This window comes from Zootoca vivipara, chromosome 12, assembly GCF_965207765.1.
Source record: "Zootoca vivipara chromosome 12, rZooViv2.hap1.1, whole genome shotgun sequence".
In the NCBI taxonomy this organism is placed as follows: Eukaryota; Metazoa; Chordata; class Lepidosauria; order Squamata; family Lacertidae; genus Zootoca; species Zootoca vivipara.
This window is the reverse complement of record NC_142595.1, coordinates 29,285,113-29,307,969: the sequence shown is the minus strand read 5'-3', so window position 1 is coordinate 29,307,969 and position 22,857 is coordinate 29,285,113. Positions and strand designations below refer to the sequence as shown.

General features: G+C 46.9%; 1 protein-coding gene across 1 annotated transcript; it reads left to right on the top strand.

The window, feature by feature from the left end:
• Nucleotides 1-7,949: 7,949 nt before the first annotated feature.
• LOC148683881 (olfactory receptor 14A16-like) lies at nucleotides 7,950-8,929 on the top strand. Its single transcript, XM_088656295.1, has one exon. It carries the CDS (start codon nucleotides 7,950-7,952, stop codon nucleotides 8,883-8,885), a length of 936 nt encoding a protein of 311 aa, XP_088512421.1. The 3' UTR covers nucleotides 8,886-8,929.
• The last annotated feature ends 13,928 nt before the right edge of the window (nucleotides 8,930-22,857 follow it).

Genomic DNA, 22,857 nt, shown 5'->3' with positions numbered 1-22,857 from the left:
TACAATATGATTTGAAACAGGGGTGCTAACTATAGGGACCAGAGGGGGCTTTGCCCCCCTCAATATTGGTAGGCAGGGGGCTGAGCCCCGCAATATTGAGGGGATGACCATCCTCCACCATGGGTGCCCTCTGTGTGCTCCCACCATCACCTGGGAGACAGGTGGGTGCTGGGATGAACAAAGGGCAGAGATCACCCTCCATGCATCCTGCCTCCACCTAGCACCATCATGTGATGAATCATGTGAGCGGGCTCCCTCCATGTGGGGGGGGGGCAAGTCGGCGCCCCTGATTTGAAGCCTACCTACCCCTGTTCTGTGTCCCATTGCTATATATATATATATATATATATATATATATATATATATATATAGTGTTCAGACACATAAGATTGTGTACTGGTGACTAAACTAGACTAGATAATGGTGTTACTGGTAGGTTCTTTTGGCTTCATCTCTGCTTGACTTTAGATGTAAGGCTAAGATACCGTAATGCCATTTCAGCATGCATATGAAATTGAAATATACTCGGAGTCGAGAGTGAATTTCATGCTCTTTATTCAGCTCATATTCATCAAGGAGAAGAAGAGAAGACGAATGGCTCTTTTCCCAAAACCATCTGCTTATATACATTATTTACACAATGGGCCTTGCGTGATTGGCTACTTCAGGGCTACACCTGTGGGCCAATTATATTGTGGATTGACTTCTGCCTGCAGCCTGATTGGCTGCTCCTACAGGCCAATCAGGTAGCAGATTCACTTCTGCCAGCCGCCTGATTGGCTGCTCCAGCAGGCCAATCAGGTTGCGGATTCACTTCCACCTGGAGTTGGATTGGGTAGCTCCCGCTGATTCTGAATCCTATTGTTCTAGGATTCAGCTCAGTACATAACACCCCTCCCCTCTAAGTTCCAGTCCTGCCCGGGAAGTTGCATTCGTAGTCCCCAAGGTCTGCTGGCCGCCTCCGTGTGCGTTGTGGCCTGGGGTGTTCCTTGGTCAGGGGTTCTGGTTCTGGCTCGTGTTCCGAGGCTGCTGGCTGTGCCGGGGCTGTCTGGTCTGGCGCCACTGAACCACTAGGTTGTGACTCTGGTTCCGGTGTCCTTCCAGCCTCGGGGCGCCCCTCTGTGCCTACTGCTTCTGCTTCCCCTGCCCACCCCTCTCGCTCTACAGGCCCCACTGCCCTGCTGTCCCCTTGGGACCCCTCTGTCCCGCTCTCCTCCCGGGTTCCTCCTGGGAATCGTCGCCGTAGCTGGTCGCAGTGGCGGCGCCAACATTGCCCCCCTTCCGTTAGTACCTCGTACGACACGGGACCGGTCACCTTGGTCACTGTGGCGGGTACCCATGCTGGGCCTGCCCCGAAATTCTTTGCATACACTGGGTCCTGGGCCACAAATGTCCGGGGGTTCCTGCCTTTCCCCACCACTACCTCATCCTGAGCTCTGTCGGGGTGAAGTCGGTCCAGTCTAGTTGCAAGGCGCCGGCCCATGAGTAGTTCAGCTGGGCTCCGGCCCGTCGTTGTGCTTGGGGTGCTGTGCTGTGCTAGAAGAAATGCGGCAAGGCGGTATTCCCAGTCCCCTTGTGTTATGCGGCGGAGGCTGTCCTTGGTGGTCCGCACCATGCGCTCCGCTTGGCCATTGGTGGCAGGGTGGAATGGTGCTGAGCGGATGTGGCGGATGGCGTTCTGCGCTGTGAAGGTCTGGAACTCCTCTGACGTGAATGCGGTTCCATTGTCCGAGACGAGGGTGTCAGGGAGCCCGTGGGTTGCAAACAGCTTACGTAGTACCCGGATGGCTGCCGCCGTAGAAGTGGACGGTACCAGTGCGACCTCCAGCCATTTGGTGTAGGAATCCACCACTATGAAGAATGTTTTTCCCTGGAAGGGGCCAGCGAAGTCCACGTGCAAGCGTGACCATGGATGTCGGGCGGACTCCCAGGGCTGGACTGGGGCCCTTGGGGGATCCGGGCGGGATTCTTGGCAGGTCTGGCAGTGTTGGACCCAGGCCTCTATCTCTCTGTCAATCCCCGGCCACCACACATAACTCCTGGCAAGGGCCTTCATCCTCACTACCCCTGGGTGTGTCTCGTGTAGGGCTGTGAGGACCCTTTTGCGGAGGGGCTGGGGAACAACAACCCTGCTTCCCCATAACAGGCACCCCTTGTGGGCCGACAGTTCATGTTTGCGGTTTGTGTAGCCAGCGAATTCTGGCCCGGGGCTGCTGCTGGGCCATCCTCGCCACACCCAGTCCAGGACCCGGGAGATGACCCTATCTTTTGTGGAATGGTGCGCAACTTCTTGTGCCTGAATGGGTCGGTCGGGAAGCAGCTCCAGGGTCATAACCTCTTGCGCAGGCGCTGGGTCGGGGCCTGTTTCTGGTAGTGGTAGCCTGCTGAGTGCGTCTGCGTGGCCCATCGCCTTCCCAGGGCGGTGGATTAGTGCATACTGGTAGCCGGCAAGGAAAATTGACCACCTGAGGACACGTGGAGACAACACTTGGGGGGTCTGCTTCTCGGGGGCAAACAGGCCAAGCAACGGCTTGTGGTCAGTCACTATGGTAAAGGGCCGCCCGTACAAGAAATCATGGAATTTTTTTACGCCCTTCACGATTGCCAGACCCTCCTTGTCAATCTGTGAGTAGTTTCGTTCGGCTGCAGCAAGCGTCTGGGAGAAGTATGCCACCGGCACCTCTCTTCCATCCGGGAGTTGGTGTCCCAGGACAGCGCCGATGCCATAGGGAGAGGCGTCGCATGCCAGCACCACTGGCAGCCTCTCGTCGAAGTGTGCCAAGACCGAGTTCGAGACGAGCAAGTCCTTGACTGCCTGGAATGCGGCCCTTTGTCGCTGGCCCCACACCCAAGGGGCCCTTTTATCTAGGAGTCTGTGTAGGGGCTCCGCTACCGCTGCCTTATGGGGAAGGAAGGCATGGTAAAAGTTCAATAGTCCCAAGAATGACTGAAGTTCGGGCTTGCTCTTGGGCGCTGGGGCCTCACAAATGGCCCGTACCTTGTCACCGGTTGGATGGACCCCTTCTGCGTCCACCTTAAATCCCAGAAAGTCCACCTGCGGCACTCCCAGTAAACACTTTTCCCGCTTCACCTTGAGGCCCGCCGTCTGGAAACGGTGCAGGACGGAGCGGAGGCGGTCCTCAAATTCCTCTGGTGTGGGCCCGGCGATCAGTACATCATCGAAGAAGGGGGTGACGCCAGGAATCCCTTTAAGGAGAGAGTCCATTAGATTCTGGAATATGCCTGGTGCCACGCTAACGCCAAATTGCAGCCGCTTTACTCTGAATGCCCCTCTGTGCGTCACAATCGTCTGAGCCTCTGCTGTGGCTTCGTCCACAGGCAACTGTTGATACGCTTGGGCCAAGTCCAGTTTGCCAAAGATTTTTTGACCCAGCCAGGGTGGCGAGGACATGGCTGACCACTGGCACTGGGTATGCATGGGCCGTGAGAGCCTTGTTTATGGTGCATTTGTAGTCTGCACAGATGCGGACCGAACCGTTAGGCTTGACAGGTGTGACAATTGGAGTTTCCCAGGGGGCGTTGGGCACCGGCTCCAGCACTCCTTGCTCCACGAGCCGGTCCAATTCCTCGTCTATGCGGGGTTTCAGGGCGAACGGGACCCGGCGGGCCTTGTGCCTGATGGGTCGTACAGCGGGGTCTAGCTGTAGGGCAATGGGGGGTCCTGTATATCGTCCCAATGCCCCATCGAAAACCCCTGGAAACTCTTTGCATATGGCGTCCACGTCCACTTGTAAGCTAGTGCGGTTCACCCCGGTAACGGCTAGCCCCAGAGGTCCAAACCATGCCAGTCCCAGTAAGCTAACGTAGGGGCCCTTAACTACCAGCAAGTCCAATTGTTGCTTTCGCCCTCGATATTGCACCCTGAAGGTCCCCACCCCCATTGTAGGGACCTTACGTTTCTGGAAGTCCCGGAGGGTGAATGGGGCCGGCCTTAGTTTGGGACCCCCATTAGGGCACAGTTCCCTTAATGTTCGGGCCGAGATTATGGATAGAGTTGAACCCGTGTCCAGCTCCATGCGGCATGGGGCTCCCTCTATCTGTACCTCTATATAAATTTTCTCTGTGCTGGGATGGGGCAACTGGAATACCTGGTAGTCCGTGATCTCCGTCGAGTTGCCTTGGTGCATGGTGCCGTGTGACCTGGGGCTCCTGGGTCGGTCATCTGATGCTTGTCGACGGGTGAGTCGAGCCCGACACACCCGGGCGATGTGTCCCAATTTTCTGCACTGCCTGCACTCTGCGTTGCGGAAACGACAGGTCCTCCTCTCGTGGTTCTCCCCGCAGCTTGCACAGTTCCCTCCTTCTCGTCGAGGCTGCTGTGGTGTGTGTGCTGCTTGAGTGCGCCGCTGTACTCGGTGTACTTCCTCCCTGTCAGATTCGGATTCGTCGGTGAGGTCTTCGTGGTAGACCCTCGGTTGGGATGGCGGGGCCGGTCGTGCCTCTTGCGTTGATCTCTCGGCGGCTTCGGTTGCCAGGGCTTCCTCCAGAGCAATCTGGAACGTGAGGTCTTTTTTGGCGTAGAGGCGTCGTTGCAACATCTCGTCCCTCAGGCCACCGACGAGGCGGTCACGAAGCATGTTCTCCAACTCTGAGAAGTTGCATAACCGGGCGGCTTGGCGGAGGGAGGTCACAAACCCAGTTATGGTTTCCCCCGGGGCTTGCCGCTTTGCGTAGAAGGCATTTCGGCAAGCTACCACCGAGGGCTGTGGTGAAAAGTGCTCCTTCAGCCGTTCCATTATTGTTTTGTAAGAGACGGTAGCGACATCTCTAGGTGCAAGGAGAGCCCGGGCGATTTCAAACGTCTCCTCTCCACAGACGCTGAAGAATGTCGCCCTCTTCATGGCATCGTTGGTGACTTCTTTCGCTTGCAGGAGGAAGTTGAAACGGGCGGCGTACCCTTCCCAGTCTCCTGATGCTGGTTTGAATGGCAAGAAGCTGCTGTCGGTTGCCATTCTGGGTTCCTTGGGTCCTGGAGCTGAAGCCTGGATGCACGGTGCGATGCAGCGGTGCAGCAGGTGGCGGTGCTGCGGTGCAGTGCGTGGTGGCGGTCAGCTCAGCAGGATCCCACCTTCGTCGCCAGTGAAATATACTCGGAGTCGAGAGTGGATTTCATGCTCTTTATTCAGCTCATATTCATCAAGGAGAAGAAGAGAAGACGAATGGCTCTTTTCCCAAAACCATCTGCTTATATACATTATTTACACAATGGGCCTTGCGTGATTGGCTACTTCAGGGCTACACCTGTGGGCCAATTATATTGTGGATTGACTTCTGCCTGCAGCCTGATTGGCTGCTCCTACAGGCCAATCAGGTTGCGGATTCACTTCCACCTGGAGTTGGATTGGGTAGCTCCCGCTGATTCTGAATCCTATTGTTCTAGGATTCAGCTCAGTACATAACAGAAATGGATACCACAGGGATGCTCTGGGCTCTTTTTTATGTTTTTCCCTGGTTATTGCTGCTGAGGCTGTGCGGTGTATGAAAAGAGATAAAGAGATACAATTTCTATTGACTTCTTCCTAGTACAGTTTTTTTTAACCTTTATTTCATTATATTTGCTATAAATTCAGTTATCTTGAAGGTTATGACTGTGGATAGAAAGTCAGAATTATTCTTATTTTATTAAAAAAAACTATAGTGCAAATAAAAGCCTTTGGCAACTAATTTTTTATAACTATTCTGATTCATTCATCAGAGTCATTGTTACTTGAATTCATTGACCATTACTATGTTGGGTTAGTAACAGCAAGTTTTGCTTTAAAAATATGAATGGGTTGCACTTCCCATTCCAGCAACGAAAGTCAAAGTATAGTTTTCCATGCCAGATTCAAACAGAATCCATTAATGCTTCAAACAGAAAAGAGACTCCTTAGCTGTTGGTGAATGAAATAAAATAAAATAAAATTGCTGTATTGGTAGTTCACATCAAAAGATCATGGAAGCAATTGGCAAAGTAGTGAGGACTGGAAAAAGTAGTGACAAGCCCATTGATAACTTCAACAATGTGACTCAATATTTAACACCAATCCATTGTTGTGTCCAACACTGGCATTTGCAATAAGGTTTCCAAAGGCAAGAAGTGCTCACAAAACGTATTTATGTACAAAATGGACATTTAATAGGGAAATTAATTGTAAAGAATTGAAAATGTAAAGAATTGAAAAGAATTGAAAAATGTGTATTTTACAGAAGTGTGTTCAGAAACTGTAAAAAGTGGGTGCAGTTTAAATGCAGAGATTGCTCATTGTTTCAAAATGAACAGGGCTTGTGTTTCCTTTGGAATGAGGTACAGCAGAGGCTATTCCAGGTATGAAAATCATTGCTTAGATTTTAACACTTGCCAGATCCAGGGATTAGAAATGGATCTAGGAATAAAGATGAAACCCATAGCAGTTTTGTTTCTCAAACCAGCTACACTTCAGCTAGAGTCCTTCAGCCTTTCCTAATTCATCTCCAGCCAAGGTGTTAACACCTAACACACCCATATCCTATTTCATAGCATACAATTTTGCTTTGATCCTTCCCAAGTTTCTTTTACCAAATCTGTTGCTCCAGTTTATAATCATGGACCTGTTTCAGATGGTGTGCTCCCAATATTTACTTATTGTCGTTATATTCCACCTTTCCTCCACGGAACTGAAGGGCATCCTTCCCAAGTCTAACCTCCAGATAGCTCTGTAAGATAGTTTAGCCTGAGAAAATTGGTGAAAAGTCACCCAGTTATCTTAATGGCTGAGCAGAGATTTGAACCTGGGTTCCCTAGTCTTAGTCCAACACTCTAAGCGCTACACTGTACTGGCTCAGAATAGTCAGAATAATTTATTTATGTTAATCAGATTCAGTACTTAATTGGAGTTGCAGCTTGACATCTTGGACAATAAAAAAGATATAACAACCATGTAGGTTTTGAAATCAGTTTCCCATTCATCAACACTTGACTCTTAAGCATCAATTACATAAGACTGAAGTTAAGGGTCAGGGGTTTAAAGACAGAGGGGAAATAATGGTAGGAAATATAGCCAATTGCATCACTTGTTTTGTAAATCAGGATTTGCAAATCCTCATGGTGATGTTCTCCAAGGAGGGACTCTCTGAAACACTACAGAAAGCAGGGAGGCTCAATTGATCCCTCTTTGTCACAAACTATAAATCATCTACTAAAGACCACACTTCAATATTTTGACACTTTCGTCTTCCAGACAAAGACAGAGGTGAGTAGAATCCTATTAGCTCATCCTGAGTGCAGACTAGGGCACATATTTCAGTTCTGAAAAGACTGAAAAAAGGTTTAATACAGCGTTGGGATTAATGAAAACATGGTTATTCTATGAAAATAGGTAGTATTTATAGGTAAGAGATAATAAAGTGGTGTTTCAAAATTCTGGGAATCTCATCAAAAGTTCTGAGCTCTTACCAAAGCCAAATGATTTTTCATTGATGCTAGGTGGTGTGTGATTTGCTTTTTAAAAATAAAGTAGAAGCATTATGGTTCGCAAAAACAAAACATCATAGATAAGGTCCTTTATGCAACCACACCAATGAGAATTTGCTTATTTACATCTAATAGCAAGGCTATGAGCTATAGTTAGGATTTGATTCTACTTTCTCATTCTTGATTCAACATGAAACCAAGATGTGTCTTTGCTGATATGATCCCCATGCTCCCTGCCAACTCTAAAATTCTATTTGTACTGTACTGGGGAGAATGAATGATGTCAGTTGAATGTCTACTGCTGGCATCACTCATTACCTCATATTGAGAAAGGGGCAAACCCCACATACAATTGCCTGCATATTCCCTCAACCAATAGACTTTCATTAACTCCTTTCTAATTTTAGGTGTTACAAACACCTCTGCTGGTGCTGCTAAAACACAATAACAGAGCTACTCTTCAAGAAATTGTTCGATGAAATATTAAAGAATTAAGATGGTCAACCAGTCTACAGTGACAGAATTTCTTCTGATGGGGTTTTCTAGTGACCGAGAAGAAGAACTGTTGTACCTTGTGATATTTCTTTCCATTTATTTAATAGCCTTAGTGGGAAATTTCCTCCTCATCATTGCTGTTGCTCTGAACCACAAACTGCACACTCCTATGTACTTCTTTCTGGTCAACCTATCATTATCAGACATTTGCTACATCTCAACCACAATCCCCAAATCCATAGCTGCTTCTTTGTCAGATGACAAAAGGATTTCCTTTGCTGGCTGTGTTGCACAGGTTTTCTTAGTTTTCACTTTTGGAGGTTCTGAGCTTGCCTTGCTCACAATCATGGCTTATGATCGCTATGTTGCAATCTGCCATCCTCTGCAGTATGAGCTAATCATGACCTGGAATGCCTGCATTCAAATGGCAGCTGCTTCCTGGATAAGCAACCTAATTCATTCATCATTACATACCATTATCACTTTCAGGCTACATTTCTGTGGGTCCAATATTATTGGGCAGTATTTCTGTGATATCCCTCAGTTGCTAAAGATTTCTTGTACTGACACAAAGCTTAACCAAATTTTGATTTTTGCCTTTGGGATTACACTACATTTATTTTGTGGAGGGTTCATCTTTGTTTCCTATGGCTACATCTTCTCTGCTGTGCTGAGAATCCCATCTGTTCAAGGCAGATATAAAGCTTTCTCTACCTGCATTCCTCACCTGACTGTCTTTTCTTTATTTATGAGCACAGCTGTGTTTTCATACATGAGACCTAAAGAGCTTTCTTCTACAATGATGGATTTGCTCTCTGCTGTATTGTATAATGTTTTGCCACCACTACTGAATCCCATTATTTATAGCTTTCGGAACAAAGACATCCAAGAGGCAGTGTTGAAAATACCGAAAAGAATTAGAAATCTCCTAGCATGATTTCTTGCACGTTGTCTCATACACATCACAAGTCCTGTGCATTGCATAAAAATGCAAATGTCAGTGAAAATACCTTAAAATGCATTTTTTAATGTAATTGTGTGTTGCAAATAGAAGTGTATTGGGCAGATTTGCATTTAAAATGTTTATATTAGGAACATTTCACACAAAAAGCCTGATGAGTTTTCATTAGGACATTACACACACACACACACACACACACACACACACACACACACACACACAGTATGACAATGTGGAAATGTGAGGAACTGGATCGAATGCTAAGAAACTAAAAGAAAATGAAATTGACACATTCAAACTTTCTACTCCCAGCCTGCTAAATTGGGTTTCTTTTTGAGTGGGGGTGTTAGGTGGGTGGAAGGGTAGAATAAGTCTTTGCACAAGTGATGAGGTCTCTGGACCACATTTGAATCCAATACTCTGTCCTGAGTTTCTCACATAACTGTGGCCCCTCCTCCTTCACTGTTTTAGAGGTGTGTTATTCTAGCACCATACTTACTAGGTAATGCATGTCAGGGTGCATGATGAATTTTGGCACCTATGTGGGAGCAGTTCCTGAGAAAATTTTTCTCAGTAGCAGAAGCTCCGGCCACTCACTGAAGACCTTCTTCTAATCCCCTTCCTGTCTGGCCCAACACCGACCCTGCTGAAATCCTAGAATTGATAGCTGAGCTGAAGACTGGTAAGGCTCCCAGGTCGGATTTGGTCCCTGTTGAGGCTATAAAGCTACACTCTGCATGGTGGGCAGGGATTTTAGCTAAAACCTTCGACGCAATAAATGCCATGGGCTCAATACCAGGAACATGGAAGGAGGCCATTATAATTCCTATCTACAAAAAAGGCCGCCCCGGTGACCCAGGGAACTACTGGAATATTAGTCTGCTATCATCCATTGGGAAAATATATGCCCTTTTTTTGCTCGCAAGGTTGATGAAGTGGTCGGTCGAGGCTGACCTGATTAAGCACAAGCAAGCTGGATTTAGATTAAACCGATCCACAACAGATCAGGCAATTATTCTTTATCACTTAGCCCGTAAATACTCGACACCTTGACGGGGCCAGCTTTGCACAGCTTTCATAGATTTGAAAGCTGCGTTTGATAGTATCCCGAGGAAATTACTATGGGATAAACTTGCCCATTGGGGTATAGATAGAAGACTTCTGTGGCTTATCTCCCAACTTCATGCCAGGTCGGTGGCCAGGGTGAGATTAACCCCTGCTGGCGACCTAATTAACTCAGTGCCAGTAAATAAGGGAGTACGCCAGGGTTGTATCTTAGCACCACTTCTTTTTAACTTATTTATCAGTGATATGAGGAACCCATTAGCCGACTCACAAAAATTTATCCATGACCCTCAAATAGCAGATTATTGTTGTCCATTACTTCTCTACGCAGATTATGCGGTGCTAGTCTCTTACTCCAGAGTGGGTTTAAGGAGGGCACTAAAGATTTTTGCAACTTATTGCTCTCTTAATCATCTGTCTATCAACCACACCAAGTCCAAAGTACTGATATTTTCAAGGAGTCAAAAACTTTATTCATGGAAACTGGAGGGTACGAAAATCGAACAAGTACATAAATTGAAATATTTAGGAATTTATTTCCAGTATAAGCTCATCATAAAAAAAAACCAAGATCATGGCCACTGGTCCCATCACCTCCTGGCAAATAGAAGGGGAAGAAATGGAGGCAGTGAGATATTTTACTTTCTTGGGCTCCTTGATCACTGCAGATGGTGACAGCAGTCATGAAATTAAAAGACGCCTGATTCTTGGGAGAAAAGCAATGACAAACCTAGACAGCATCTTAAAAAGCAGAGACATCACCTTGCCGACAAAGGTCCGTATAGTTAAAGCTATGGTTTTCCCAGTAGTGATGTATGGAAGTGAGAGCTGGACCATAAAGAAGGCTGATCGCCGAAGAATTGATGCTTTTGAATTATGGTGCTGGAGGAGACTCTTGAGAGTCCCATGGTCTGCAGGAAGATCAAACCTATCCATTCTTAAGGAAATCAGCCCTGAGTGCTCCCTGGAAGGACAGATCGTGAAGCTGAGGCTCCAATACTTTGGCCACCTCATGAGAAGAGAAGAATCCTTGGAAAAGACCCTGATGTTGGGAAAGATTGAGGGCACTAGGAGAAGGGGACGACAGAGGATGAGATGGTCGGACAGTGTTCTCGAAGCAACGAACATGAGTTTGACCAAACTGCAGGAGGCAGTGCAAGACAGGAGTGCCTGTCATTCTATGGTCCATGGGGTCATGAAGAGTCGGACACGACTAAACAACAAGAACAATATCAGTTCAGTTCAATGAGTTTCGGAATACTTAATGTGTTTATTAGTACTAGCTGTTTGGAGTCCGTATAATACACAAACACACACATACATGTTCACTTTGGTTGCTTTATGTTGGCTTGAGGATTAGGTGCAAATTTTGATGGGTTTTTTACCTAAGATTCTTGGTGCAGTATTCCTGAATAGATTCATTTTGTGGAGGGTCCATCTTTGTTTCCTATGGCTACATGTTCTCTGCTGTGCTGGGAATCCCATCTGTTCAAGGTAGATACAGTCGTACCTCGGGTTACGAACTCGATCAGTTCCGGGTCGCAGTTCGTAACCCGAAAAGGTCGCAAACCGAGCGCCATTTTGTGCATGCGCAAAGCGTGTTTTTTTGTGATTTTCGCGCTTTGCGCATGTGCAAAGCACACACGCCGCTTCTGCGCATGCGCGGAACACCCGCACAATGAAAACACTTCCGGGGGTGCGGAGTTCGTAACCCGAACTGTTCGCAACCCGAGCGGTTCGTACCCCAAGGTACGACTGTATAAAGCATTCTCTACCTGTACCCCCACCTGACTATTTTCTTTATTTATTGGCAGAGCTGTGTTTTCATACACAAAAACTAAAGTGCTTTCCTCTACAGATTTGCTCCCTTCTGTATTGTGTACTGTTTTGCCACCATTACTGAATCCCATGATTATCTATAGCTTCAGAAACAAGAACATCCAAGAGGCAGTGCTGTAAATACCGAAAAAGGTCTTCAATTATGTTTGTGTAAGCTGTGTCTCACACTTATTCCAGGTTATTACAAAGGTTTCTAGCGCCAACCTTTGTGTGATGTCCCTTAATTCTGGCCTTTGTCCTGTTTTATAGCTTACACATTGTTAAAATGTGCATAGGTAAAGGTACCCCTGACCATTAGGTCCAGTCATGACTGACTCTGGGGTTTCGGCACTCATCTCGTGTTATTGGCCGAGGGAGCCGGCATGCAGCTTCCAGGTCATATGGCCAGCATGACTAAGCCGTTTCTGGCGAACCAGAGCAGCACACAGAAACACTGTTTACCTTACTTGCACTTTGATGTGCTTTCAAACTGCTAGGTTGGCAGGAGCTGGGACCAAGCAACAGGAGCTCACCCTGTCACAGGGATTCGAACCACCGACCTTCTGATGGGCAAGCCCTAGGCACAGTAGTTTAACTCACAGAGCCACCTGCGTCCCGGAACATGTTGAGTGTGGACTAAAAATTCATCTTAAAATATATAGATAGATAGATTAGAATGAAGCTCTTGCTCATATTATGTACCTCCCGTGGCTTCAGAAATGAAGTTCCCAAATGCAAGAAGTGCTCACAAAACATTTTTATGTACAAAAGTAATAATAATAATAATAATAATAATAATAATAATAATAATAATAATTTATTATTTATACCCCGCCCATCTGGCCGGGTTCCCCCAGCCACTCTGGGCGGCTTCCAACAAAACAGAAATTCTAAAATACAGAAATCCATCAAACATTAAAATACAGAGATCCATCAAACATTAAAAGCTTCCCTAAATAGGGCTGCCTTGAGATGCCTTCTAAAGGTCTGGTAGTTGTTGTTCTCTTTGACCTCTAGTGGGAGGGCATTCCACAGGGTGGGTGCCACTACCGAGAAGGCCCTCTGCCTGGTTCCCTGTAACTTGGCTTCTCGTAGTGAGGGAACCGCCAGAAGGCCCTCGGAGCTGGACCTCAGTGTCCGGGCAGAACGATGGGGGTGGAGACGCTCCTTCAGGTATACCGGACCGAGGCCGTTTAGGGCTTTAAAGGTCAACACCAACACTTTGAATTGTGCTCGGAAACGTACTGGGAGCCAATGTAGGTCTTTCAGGACCGGTGTTATGTGGTCTCGGCGGCCGCTCCCAGTCACCAGTCTAGCTGCCGCATTCTGGATTAGTTGTAGTTTCCGGGTCACCTTCAAAGGTAGCCCCACGTAGAGCGCATTGCAGTAGTCCAAGCGGGAGATAACTAGAGCATGCACCACTCTGGAGAGACAGTCAGCGGGCAGATAGGGACTCAGCCTGCGTACCAGATGGAGCTGATAAACAGCTGCCTTGGACACAGAATTGACCTGTGCCTCCATGGACAGCTGTGAGACTAAAATGACTCCCAGGCTGTGCACCTGGTCTTTCAGGGGCACAGTTACCCCATTCAGGACCAGGGAGTCCTCCACACCCGCCCGCCTCCTGTCCCCCACAAACAGTACTTCTGTATTGTCAGGATTCAATCTCAATCTGTTAGCCGCCATCCATCCTCCAACCGCCTCCAAGCACTCACACAGGACCTTCACCGCCTTCACTGGTTCTGATTTAAAAGAGAGGTAGAGCTGGGTATCATCAGCATACTGATGGACACCCAGCCCAAACCCCCTGATGATCTCTCCCAGTGGCTGCATATAGATGTTAAAAAGCATGGGGGAGAGGACAGAACCCTGAGGCACCCCACAAGTGAGAGCCCAGGGGTCTGAACACTCATCCCCCACCACCACTTTCTGAACACGGCCCAGGAGGAAGGCGCGGAACCACTGCATGACAGTGCCCCCAGCTCCCAAGCCCTCTAGATGGTCCAGAAGGATGTTATGGTCGATGGTGTCAAAAGCCGCTGAGAGATCCAGCAGAACAAGGAAACAGCTTTTACCTTTGTCCCTAGCCCGCCGGAGATCATCGACCAGTGCGACCAAGGCAGTTTCAGTCCCATGATGAGGCCTGAATCCTGACTGGAAGGGATCCAAATGGTCCGCTTCTTCCAGGCGTGCCTGGAGTTGTTCAGCAACCACTCGCTCAATCACCTTGCCCAAGAATGGAAGATTTGAGACTGGGCGATAGTTGGCCATATTGGCCGGATCTAAAGATGGTTTTTTAAGAAGCGGTTTAATAACCGCCTCTTTCAGCGGGTCTGGGAAGGCTCCCTCATGGAGAGAAGCATTTACCAGCCCGCGAAGCCCATCGCCCAGCCCTTCCCGGCTAGCTTTTATAAGCCAGGATGGGCAAGGATCAAGGAGACAGGTGGTTGGTTTCACTCGTCCAAGCAGCCTGTCCACATCCTCGGAGGTAACAGATTGAAATTGATCCCACAAAACTTGACTAGACAGGACTCTAGCACTCCCCCGCCCCGGCCCTGCTCCCACAGTGGAGTCTACCTCTTCCCGAATCTGAGCGACTTTATCTGCAAAAAACTTTGCAAAATCATTGCAGGAGATCATGTGGCCCGTACTGGGCCCGGATGGAGCAGGTGGTTCCGCTAAATTGCGAACCACCTGGAAGAGTCTCCTGCTGCTGTTTTCTGCAGATGCGATGGAGACGGTGAAGAAGGTCCTCTTCGCCGTCGCCATTGCCACTTGGTAGGCTCGAAGTTGAGCTCTAGCCCGTGTCCGGTCTGATTCAAAATGAGTTTTCCGCCACCGGCGCTCTAGCCGTCTCAATGACTGTTTCATCACCCTCAGCGCCGGGGAAAACCACGGGGCTGTCCGGGCTCCATGCAATCTGAGAGGGCGCTTCGGAGCCAGACAGTCAATAGCGCTGGTTAACTCCGCATTCCAGTGGGCCACCAGGGAATCAACTGAAAGGCCATCGACATGGGATAAAACATCCCCTACCACTCTCTGGAAGCCAATTGGATCCATTAAGTAGCGGGGGCGGACCATCCGAATCGGTCCCACCTCCCTGCAGAGGGGAAGGGTTGCGGAGAAGTCCAGTTGCACCAGAAAGTGATCTGACCATGGCACTTCTTTTGTTTTGCTTTTACTTAATGTCAGATCACCAACATCCATAGAGGTAAACACCAAGTCCAAGGCATGTCTGCGGCTATGAGTTGGGCCAGACTTATTCAGGGACAGCCCCATGGTGGCCATGCTTTCCACGAAGTCCCGAGCGGCTCCTTGTAAGGTCGTGTCGGCATGGATGTTAAAATCCCCTAAGACAACCAAGCTAGGTGTCTCCAGGAGCACATCTGACACGACCTGAAGCAGCTCGGGCAGGGAATCCTTGGTGCAGCGGGGAGGTCGGTACACCAAAACGAATCCTGTACTGCCCCTATTGCCCAACTTCCAGAACATGCACTCAGAAAACTCAGTCTTACCAATAGGACGCCTGGTGCAAACTAATGACTTCCTAAAAATCACTGCAACCCCCCTCCCCGCCCAGATGGCCTGGGTTGCTGTGCATAAGAGAAACCTGTTGGGCAAGCAGCGCCAAGAACGGGCCCATCGGCTTCATCCAACCAGGTCTCTGTCACACATGCCAGGTCAAATCCTCCATCCACAATCAGGTCGTGAATGGCAGTGGTCTTATTCATCATCGACCTGGCATTGCACAGCAGCACCTTCAGGTCATGTGGGTATCCCTTGCTGATTCCAATATCCGTCCGGTCAGGACCAGACCCGGAGGCAGGGATAGTCCTCAGACAACGACTAAGTCTGCCTCCTCGGAAATGACATGGTCTGGTCTTAGCGTAACTCCTCCTCCTACCCGTGACCACTGAGATCGGTTGTCCCAGTGCATCACCCCCTGTGGAATCTGCCCCAGCCATTTTGCTTGCTGGGACCCCCTCCCAGGCAGCCCTGACCCTTCCCCTTAAAAACAAAATAAAACCTCTGTAAAAAACAGCAAGAACGGAACAAAAGAAAAACACAAAAAAAACACAATAAAACAATAAAACCAAAAACAATAAAAATTACAATACACCAAAATTTAACAGATTCCCACACCCCATTAAAAATCCCTCCCACCTACCACCCCAAAGAAAATACCCTCCCACCTACCACCCCAAGAAAATAAAAACATAAAAATTCTTTAAAAGCATTTTAAAAAGAACTCTGTGCTGTTTTAAGTTCCCCTGGGCAGCACCAGCAACAGAGCAGCGGCGGCAGTCCTTATGAGGCCCTCCAGGCCCCGCCCTAGACCAGGTGGAAGGAGGCAGGGACAGGGCCTGTGGGCACTCACAGCAGGAAAGAGTCCTGGGCAGCACCCACCACACAAAAAACACAATAAGACAATACTAAAACCAAGAAACAAAAATCACAGAAGTAACAAAATTTAAAAAATTCCCAAACCCAAGTAAATAACCAACCCCCCAACATAATGTGTTTAAAATGATAAAAAAAGAATTTAAAACATTTTTAAAAGAACTCTGCACAGTTCAGAGTCCTCCTGGACAGCAACAGCGCTGGGGGCAACAGTCCCCAGCAGGCCTGCCAGGCCCCGCCTTAGGCCAGGTGGTGAGAGGCAGGGACAGGACCTGCATGCACTCACGACAGGGGAGTCCTCCTGGGCAGCAGCAGCAGTGGAAGCAGCAGACCTATTTGAGGCCTGCCAGGCCCCGCCCTAGGCCAGGTGGTGAGAGGCAGGGACAGTAATGGGGGGGGGGGGAGTCATGACAAAGAACTGAAAAATGTGCATTTTACCAGAGCGGTGTGTACAGAAAGTGTACAAAATGGATGCAATTTAAATGCAGAGATTTTGTTCATTTAAAATAGGAAAAAAAGATCAGCACAAAAAGAGGATGGAATTGACCTATTACTGATTATGTGCATTTATTTCAAATAAAGAAAAATGAAAGGACTGCACCCTCACTCATTTAAAGGTAAAGTAATAATACTCAACCAAATGTAGAGATTTTTCACAAGTTTCATATTTGCTTTCATTTTCACCTCCATTTATATGCAATCTATCTAGAATTTAGCAACTATGCTGCCCTGAGAGAGAATACTCCTGAATTTGTCAATTAGGTGGAAAACATTTAAGTTACAGGCAGCAGAAAACACGATGGCTCTCCACAAATACAAAAACAAGAGCTAATACAATTTAGGAAAATCAGCTAAGCTGTTTTTGAAGAGTGGGAAAGTAGATATTCAATTTTAGTTTGCATCTTGAATTCCTTTTCAGAAGCAAAATAGTTCAAAACTTGGTGAAATTCAGATGATTGGCCACTATGCCTTTAAATGTGTTGAGACTCCCATTTACTGTGCACTGACTGTGTTTCCTTTGTTGGTTTTTTTAATTCAGGTTCTTATAATGCTATCCAAAACGCATATCTGTACCTTTGAAATAACATATGGCTGTTTAATGTATTGCTTCATGCCACCCCAAATCTCTGAGCCGTGCAAGATCTCAAAGGTTCCAGGGTTTGTGTTTCCCTTGGAATGAGGTGTAGTAGAGACTGTGTGGTCTATAGGCTATATGGTTTATTTAAACATATATACAACCTGAGTCTACATTGCAGGGTTCACAGCATTATCACCCCAAGAGGGTCTTGCTTCTCTCATAGCTGCAGCTTTGAATATAAACAGAAATCAAGCATCTTTCTGTATTTCCAGCTTCCCAGCCTGCTTCTTCCAGTTTCTAGCTCCCATTATCCCACCCTCAACTCTTGCCATTGTATTTCTAATTATCAGGAAGTTGAAGGAGGGGCCCCACCCATTTGCTGCCTGGCAGAGAGCCTCTCCTTTTTTGTTACCTTAATGGCCAATTCCCGTACCAGGAAGCTAGCCGGGCTATTTTAGGAATGACTGCTCCACACATCAATGGGGGGGGGACTTTTGCATGGTCGCACACAGCCCCCTGATCCCAGAGGGTGACTCCCAGGTCTCGGGTCTCGGCCTACTCAAGCCTAGCATCCAATCCTGCCTGGGGAGGTGTTGCCAGGGGGTGGCCAGGTAAGGGGAGGGACTGTCTGGCTCACACAATAGAATTTGAATCTTACCTCCAAGCACCAGCTGGTTCCAGAGCTTAGCCCACCCTCCACACCCTCATTCAAGTTCTTTTGCAGGTTAACCTTTTCTCTACAGGTTCACAGGTGCTGCTATGTCAAGGCCGCTGTTGAAGAGTTGGAAAGGAATTTTCCTGCATTGGCAGGTTTCGCCTTTCCTGTAGCAATACGTCACAACTTTGGCAGTGTCAGGCCTTGGGCGGAATTCTTTGGCGATTTTCCCAGAGGGAGGGGTGTGAGGCAGAGACCTCACTCCCTTTGCAGCAAAATGATCGGGGTATTGGAGGAAGCCTTGACCATTCCAATAGGCGTCATCACTTCCCCCATCCAGCGGCGGTGAACAGGGGATGGGCTCTCTCTGCTTGAACATATGTTCTCCAGAGCCAGCCTCAACCCCCATACATGTGGAGGACCCCAATGCCTCCCAGAACCCCGGCTGGGGACTGGGAAGGATAACGTCCAATGCCTGAGCCAAGGTCTCCTTACATCTGAATCTTAATAAAGTTGTGGCCAATTTGAATCCTATAGCATGTTGCCCTGCGTCTTTATTCCGCTCAGGGAGTCGCCTGGGGGTTTGGGGGACTCCGCCTGTCCATGCAATGTGAATCCTTGCTTAGATTTTAACACTTCCTGGATCCAGGGTTTAGAAGGGGGCCCAGGTATACAGTCCCCTCTCCAAACCCATAACAGTATTGTTTCTCAAACCACCTGAACTCCAGCTAGAGTCCTTCAGCCATTCCTAATTCATCTCTAGCCAAGGTGTGAACACCTAACACACCCACATCCTATTGCATAGCATATCATTTTGCTTTGGATCCTTCCCAAGTTTTTTTAACCAAATCAGTTGCTTCTGATTAAAATCAAAGACCTGTTCCAAATTATTTGCTCCCCATACGTATGTACGGGTATGTATGTTATTTCAGTTATATCCCATCTTTCCTCCAAGGAACAGAGAGTGGCATTCACAGTTCATCTTTCCCAATTTTAACCTCATGACAGCTCTGTAAAGTAGCTTAGGCTGATAAAACTGGTGCTTGACCTCTGAGTAGGGGTTTGAACCTGGATTCCCTAGTCCAAGTCCAACACTGTAACCACTACAATATATACAATAGTTTATTATATAGACTATTGCATCACTTGCAGTTTAAATTAGGACCTGCAAATCATTATGGTGAGGTTCTCCAAGGAGTGACTCTCTGAAACACTACAGATTTTCAATTTTTTCCTTCTTGTCATAAAGTATATACAGTGGTGCCTCGCAAGACGAATTTAATTCGTTCTTCGAGTCATTTTGATTTGCGAAAAATTCGTCTTGCGAATCCCATAGGAATGCATTGATATATTTTTTTTGCCCAAAGGAACACATTAATTGAATTTCAGTGCATTCCTATGGGAAACCGCAATTCGCTACATGAATTTTTCAGAAAACGAATTCGTCTTGCGAGAAAACCTCTGATCGCAAAACCCATTCGTCTAGCGAAAAATTCGTCTAGCAGGGCATTCGTCTAGCAAGGTACCACTGTATATTCAACTAAAGACTGCACTCCAGAATTTTGGTCCTTCTTCTTCCAGACTAAAATAGAGGTGAGTGGAATCCCATTTGTTCATCCTCAGAGGAGACTAGGACTTGGAATGTACTCATATTTCAGTTCTGAAAAGACCTCAAAATTTTTATAAAGCAGTAAGATTAATGCAGACATTATTATTATGTTATAAAAATAGATAACATTTATAGGTAACAGAAGATATTAATGTGATGTTTCAAAATTCTTGTGATTAGACTTACCGGTAAACCATGAGCTCTCATAAAAGCCACATGATATTTCATAAATGCTAGGTGGCGTAAGATCTGCATTTTAAAAAATAAAGTAAAAGCAGTATGGTTCATAAAACACAACATAGTTAAGTTCCTTTATGTAACCAAACCCCAGGGAGGATTTTTTTTTCACTAGCTGGCCCGGCCACGTGTTGCTGTGGGTCATCCCTTTGATTCCCCCCACCCTGTCCCAATCCATGACATATCCCTCCCCTCCTCCCTCTACCCCAACTCATCCCTGTGTTTTGGTAGGATACCCTTCCCTCTGTTGTCCCTGGGGAGTGTTGGCCCCTCCCCCTGTATCTCCATATCTTGGCCCCCACCCTTGGAGAAGGAACTGTCAGCTTCTGGGTTCTATTTCCCAGCATGCACTTTTGTCTGAGCCCTCTGTTGTCCCTGGGGAGTGTTGTTCCCTCCTTCCTGTATCTCCATACATTGTCCCCTGCGCACGCATCCTGAACATTTTTTATATAAGCAGAAATTATTATTGTTTAATTTCATTTTTTGGGTTGTCATTTACTTTGGTGGGTATTGTATGATTTGGGTGTTGCTGTGTGTTTTGTGGTGGGGTTTTTTGGTTATCTGGATTTTCTAATTTTGGAGTAGGTATTTTGAATGTAGGGTGTGGTTTTGGTTTTAACACACATGCCTTGTGTGTTAAAGACAAGGCACTCTGCGGAGAAGGCACTCTGTGTATGGTCAGAGGCACCCTCCACGCGGAATGTGGGTACCTTAGAATCGAGCAAAAAAGCGCTGCATGGGTGGGGAGGGAAAGGGCCCACTCAAGGAGGAAGGTGGGCTGACATCGGATGAGTTGATTATGGTACTGTATTTAAAAAGTCATTTGTGCCTATTGGTTTAGTACTGAGTTGAACCAATGTGGCTATGGGTATATGGCTCATTAATAAATTATTTAAAGAGCATCGTTAATTAGTTAGATGGTGAATGTTTAATTAGTGTACTATTAATTCCAAGCCAAGCCATTGGGCCTTTTCTGGGCTTCTCCAGGTGGCTATATACTCCTGCTGCATTTCTTCCCCAGAGTGGTGCATGGCATCACAGCAGGCCTCCACATGGCTTCGAACATAACTCTGATTCAAGTGAATATTCCACCCACTCAGTCTCTAGGAACAGTAGGGACAGAACTATTGCCCACCTGAGAAAGAGTCAAGAGCGGGTCAAGGCACGCACAGTGAGATCATGGTCTCTCTACTGCCGTTCACGGATGGCTCGGCGCAGTTGTAGGTCTCCTTCCACCTCTAACCTATATGACAATTCTTTGAGCCCTGAACTGCATAGGCCTCAGAGCAAGAGAGAAAGACCCCACAGAACCAAGAGAAGAGGACGTAAGTCCAGACAGGACTCATCGGATTCCTCACGTAGGTCTGACTACTTGAACATGGAGTATGAGGACCAGATCAAGGGTCCTGGATCACAATGACTAAATTGCCTGGTCTCCCAAAATGGGTCTGGAAGAGTAGAAAAAAGAGGCACAGGCGTGGCAATGGTTTTCATAGCCCCTTGCGGTGAGGAGGGCTTAGACTCCAGGGAGGCACATTAGTGTCTAATTTTAAACATACGCATCAGCCCCCTGTGATCCGCTTGCACACAAAGATATGTGAGCGCATCCTCAATGGGGAGTTTATAGACATGTTTTCTTGCTGTGGTATAAAATAAAACCTAGTGAGCAATGACCACATGGGAGAGACTTTGGAAAGTATATCTGAAATTTAGTTCATGTTATATGAAAATAATGTATAGATGGTGCTTAGAACTGTAATAAGTTAGCACCTTAAAGACCAACTAAGTTTTTATTTTGTTATGAGCTTTCATGTGCATGCACACTTCTTCAGATACACTTGAAACAGAAGTCAGTCCCTTATGTATATACAGAGGGTGGTGGGTGGGAATGGGTGATGGGCTAATGAGAGTGGTAAACCTGTAGATGGCTGTTAACAACTGCTGATGACTGCAATTGGTCCTGCGGGGGAAAAGCAAGGGCTGAGGTGCTAAAGAAAGCTTGATCATGCATAATGAGATAAGAATCCAATGTCTTTGTTCATCCCAGGTGGCTCCATGGTTTTAAGCTTGCTAATGAGTTCCAATTCAGGAACTTCTCTTTCCAGTCTGTTCCTGAAATTTTTCTGCAAAAAAACAGCTGCTTTGAGATCTTGTATAGAATGTCCTGGGAGATTGAAGTGTTCTCCTACTGGTTTCTCTGTCTTGTGGTTCCTGATGTCAGATTTATGTCCATTTATCCTTTGGCGTAGGGTTTGGCCTGTTTGTCCAATATAGAGAGCTGAAGGGCACTGTTGGCATTTGATGGCATACACAATGTTAGAAGATGAGCAATTAAAGAGTCCTGAGATTGTATGTTGGATGTTGTTGGGGCCAGTAATGATGTTGTCCGGGTATATGTGGCCGCAAAGTTGGCATCTGGGTTTATTGCAGGCTCTGGTACCAGTGTCCATGTTAAGTCTGGTGGTTGTATTATTGTGGGTGAGGAGTTGTTTAAGATTGGGTGGCTGTCTGTAGGCAATGAAATGTCTTCCTCCCAGAGCTTGAGAAAGGGAGCTGTCATTGTCCAGGAGAGGCTGTAGATCTCTGATGATGCGTTGTACTGTATTAACTTGGGAGCTGTATGTGATGACTAGTGGTGTTCTGTTATTTTCTTTTTTGGGACTGTCTTGCAGCAGGTTCTCTCTAGGTATCAGTCTGGCTCTGTTGATCTGTTTTTTAACTTCACCAGGTGGATATTTTAGTTCTGAAAAGGTTTGCTGTAGATCTCTTAGGTGAGTTTCTCTGTCTGTAGAGTTGGAACAGATGCGGTTGTAACGTAGGGCCTGGCTGTATATGATGGATTGTTTGGTATGTTTGGGATGGTAGCTAGAAGCATGTAGATATGTTTGTCAGTCAGTTGGTTTTCTGTATAAGGTGGTGTCTATACGTCCATCCTGTATTTTTATAGTAGTGTCCAAAAAATGTATTTCTTGTATAGATTGGTTCATTGTTAGGTTGATGGTGGGGTGAAAGTCATTGAATGTCTGGTGGAAGATATCCAGGGTCTGTTGTCCATGTGTCCAGATAATAAAAATATTGTCAATGT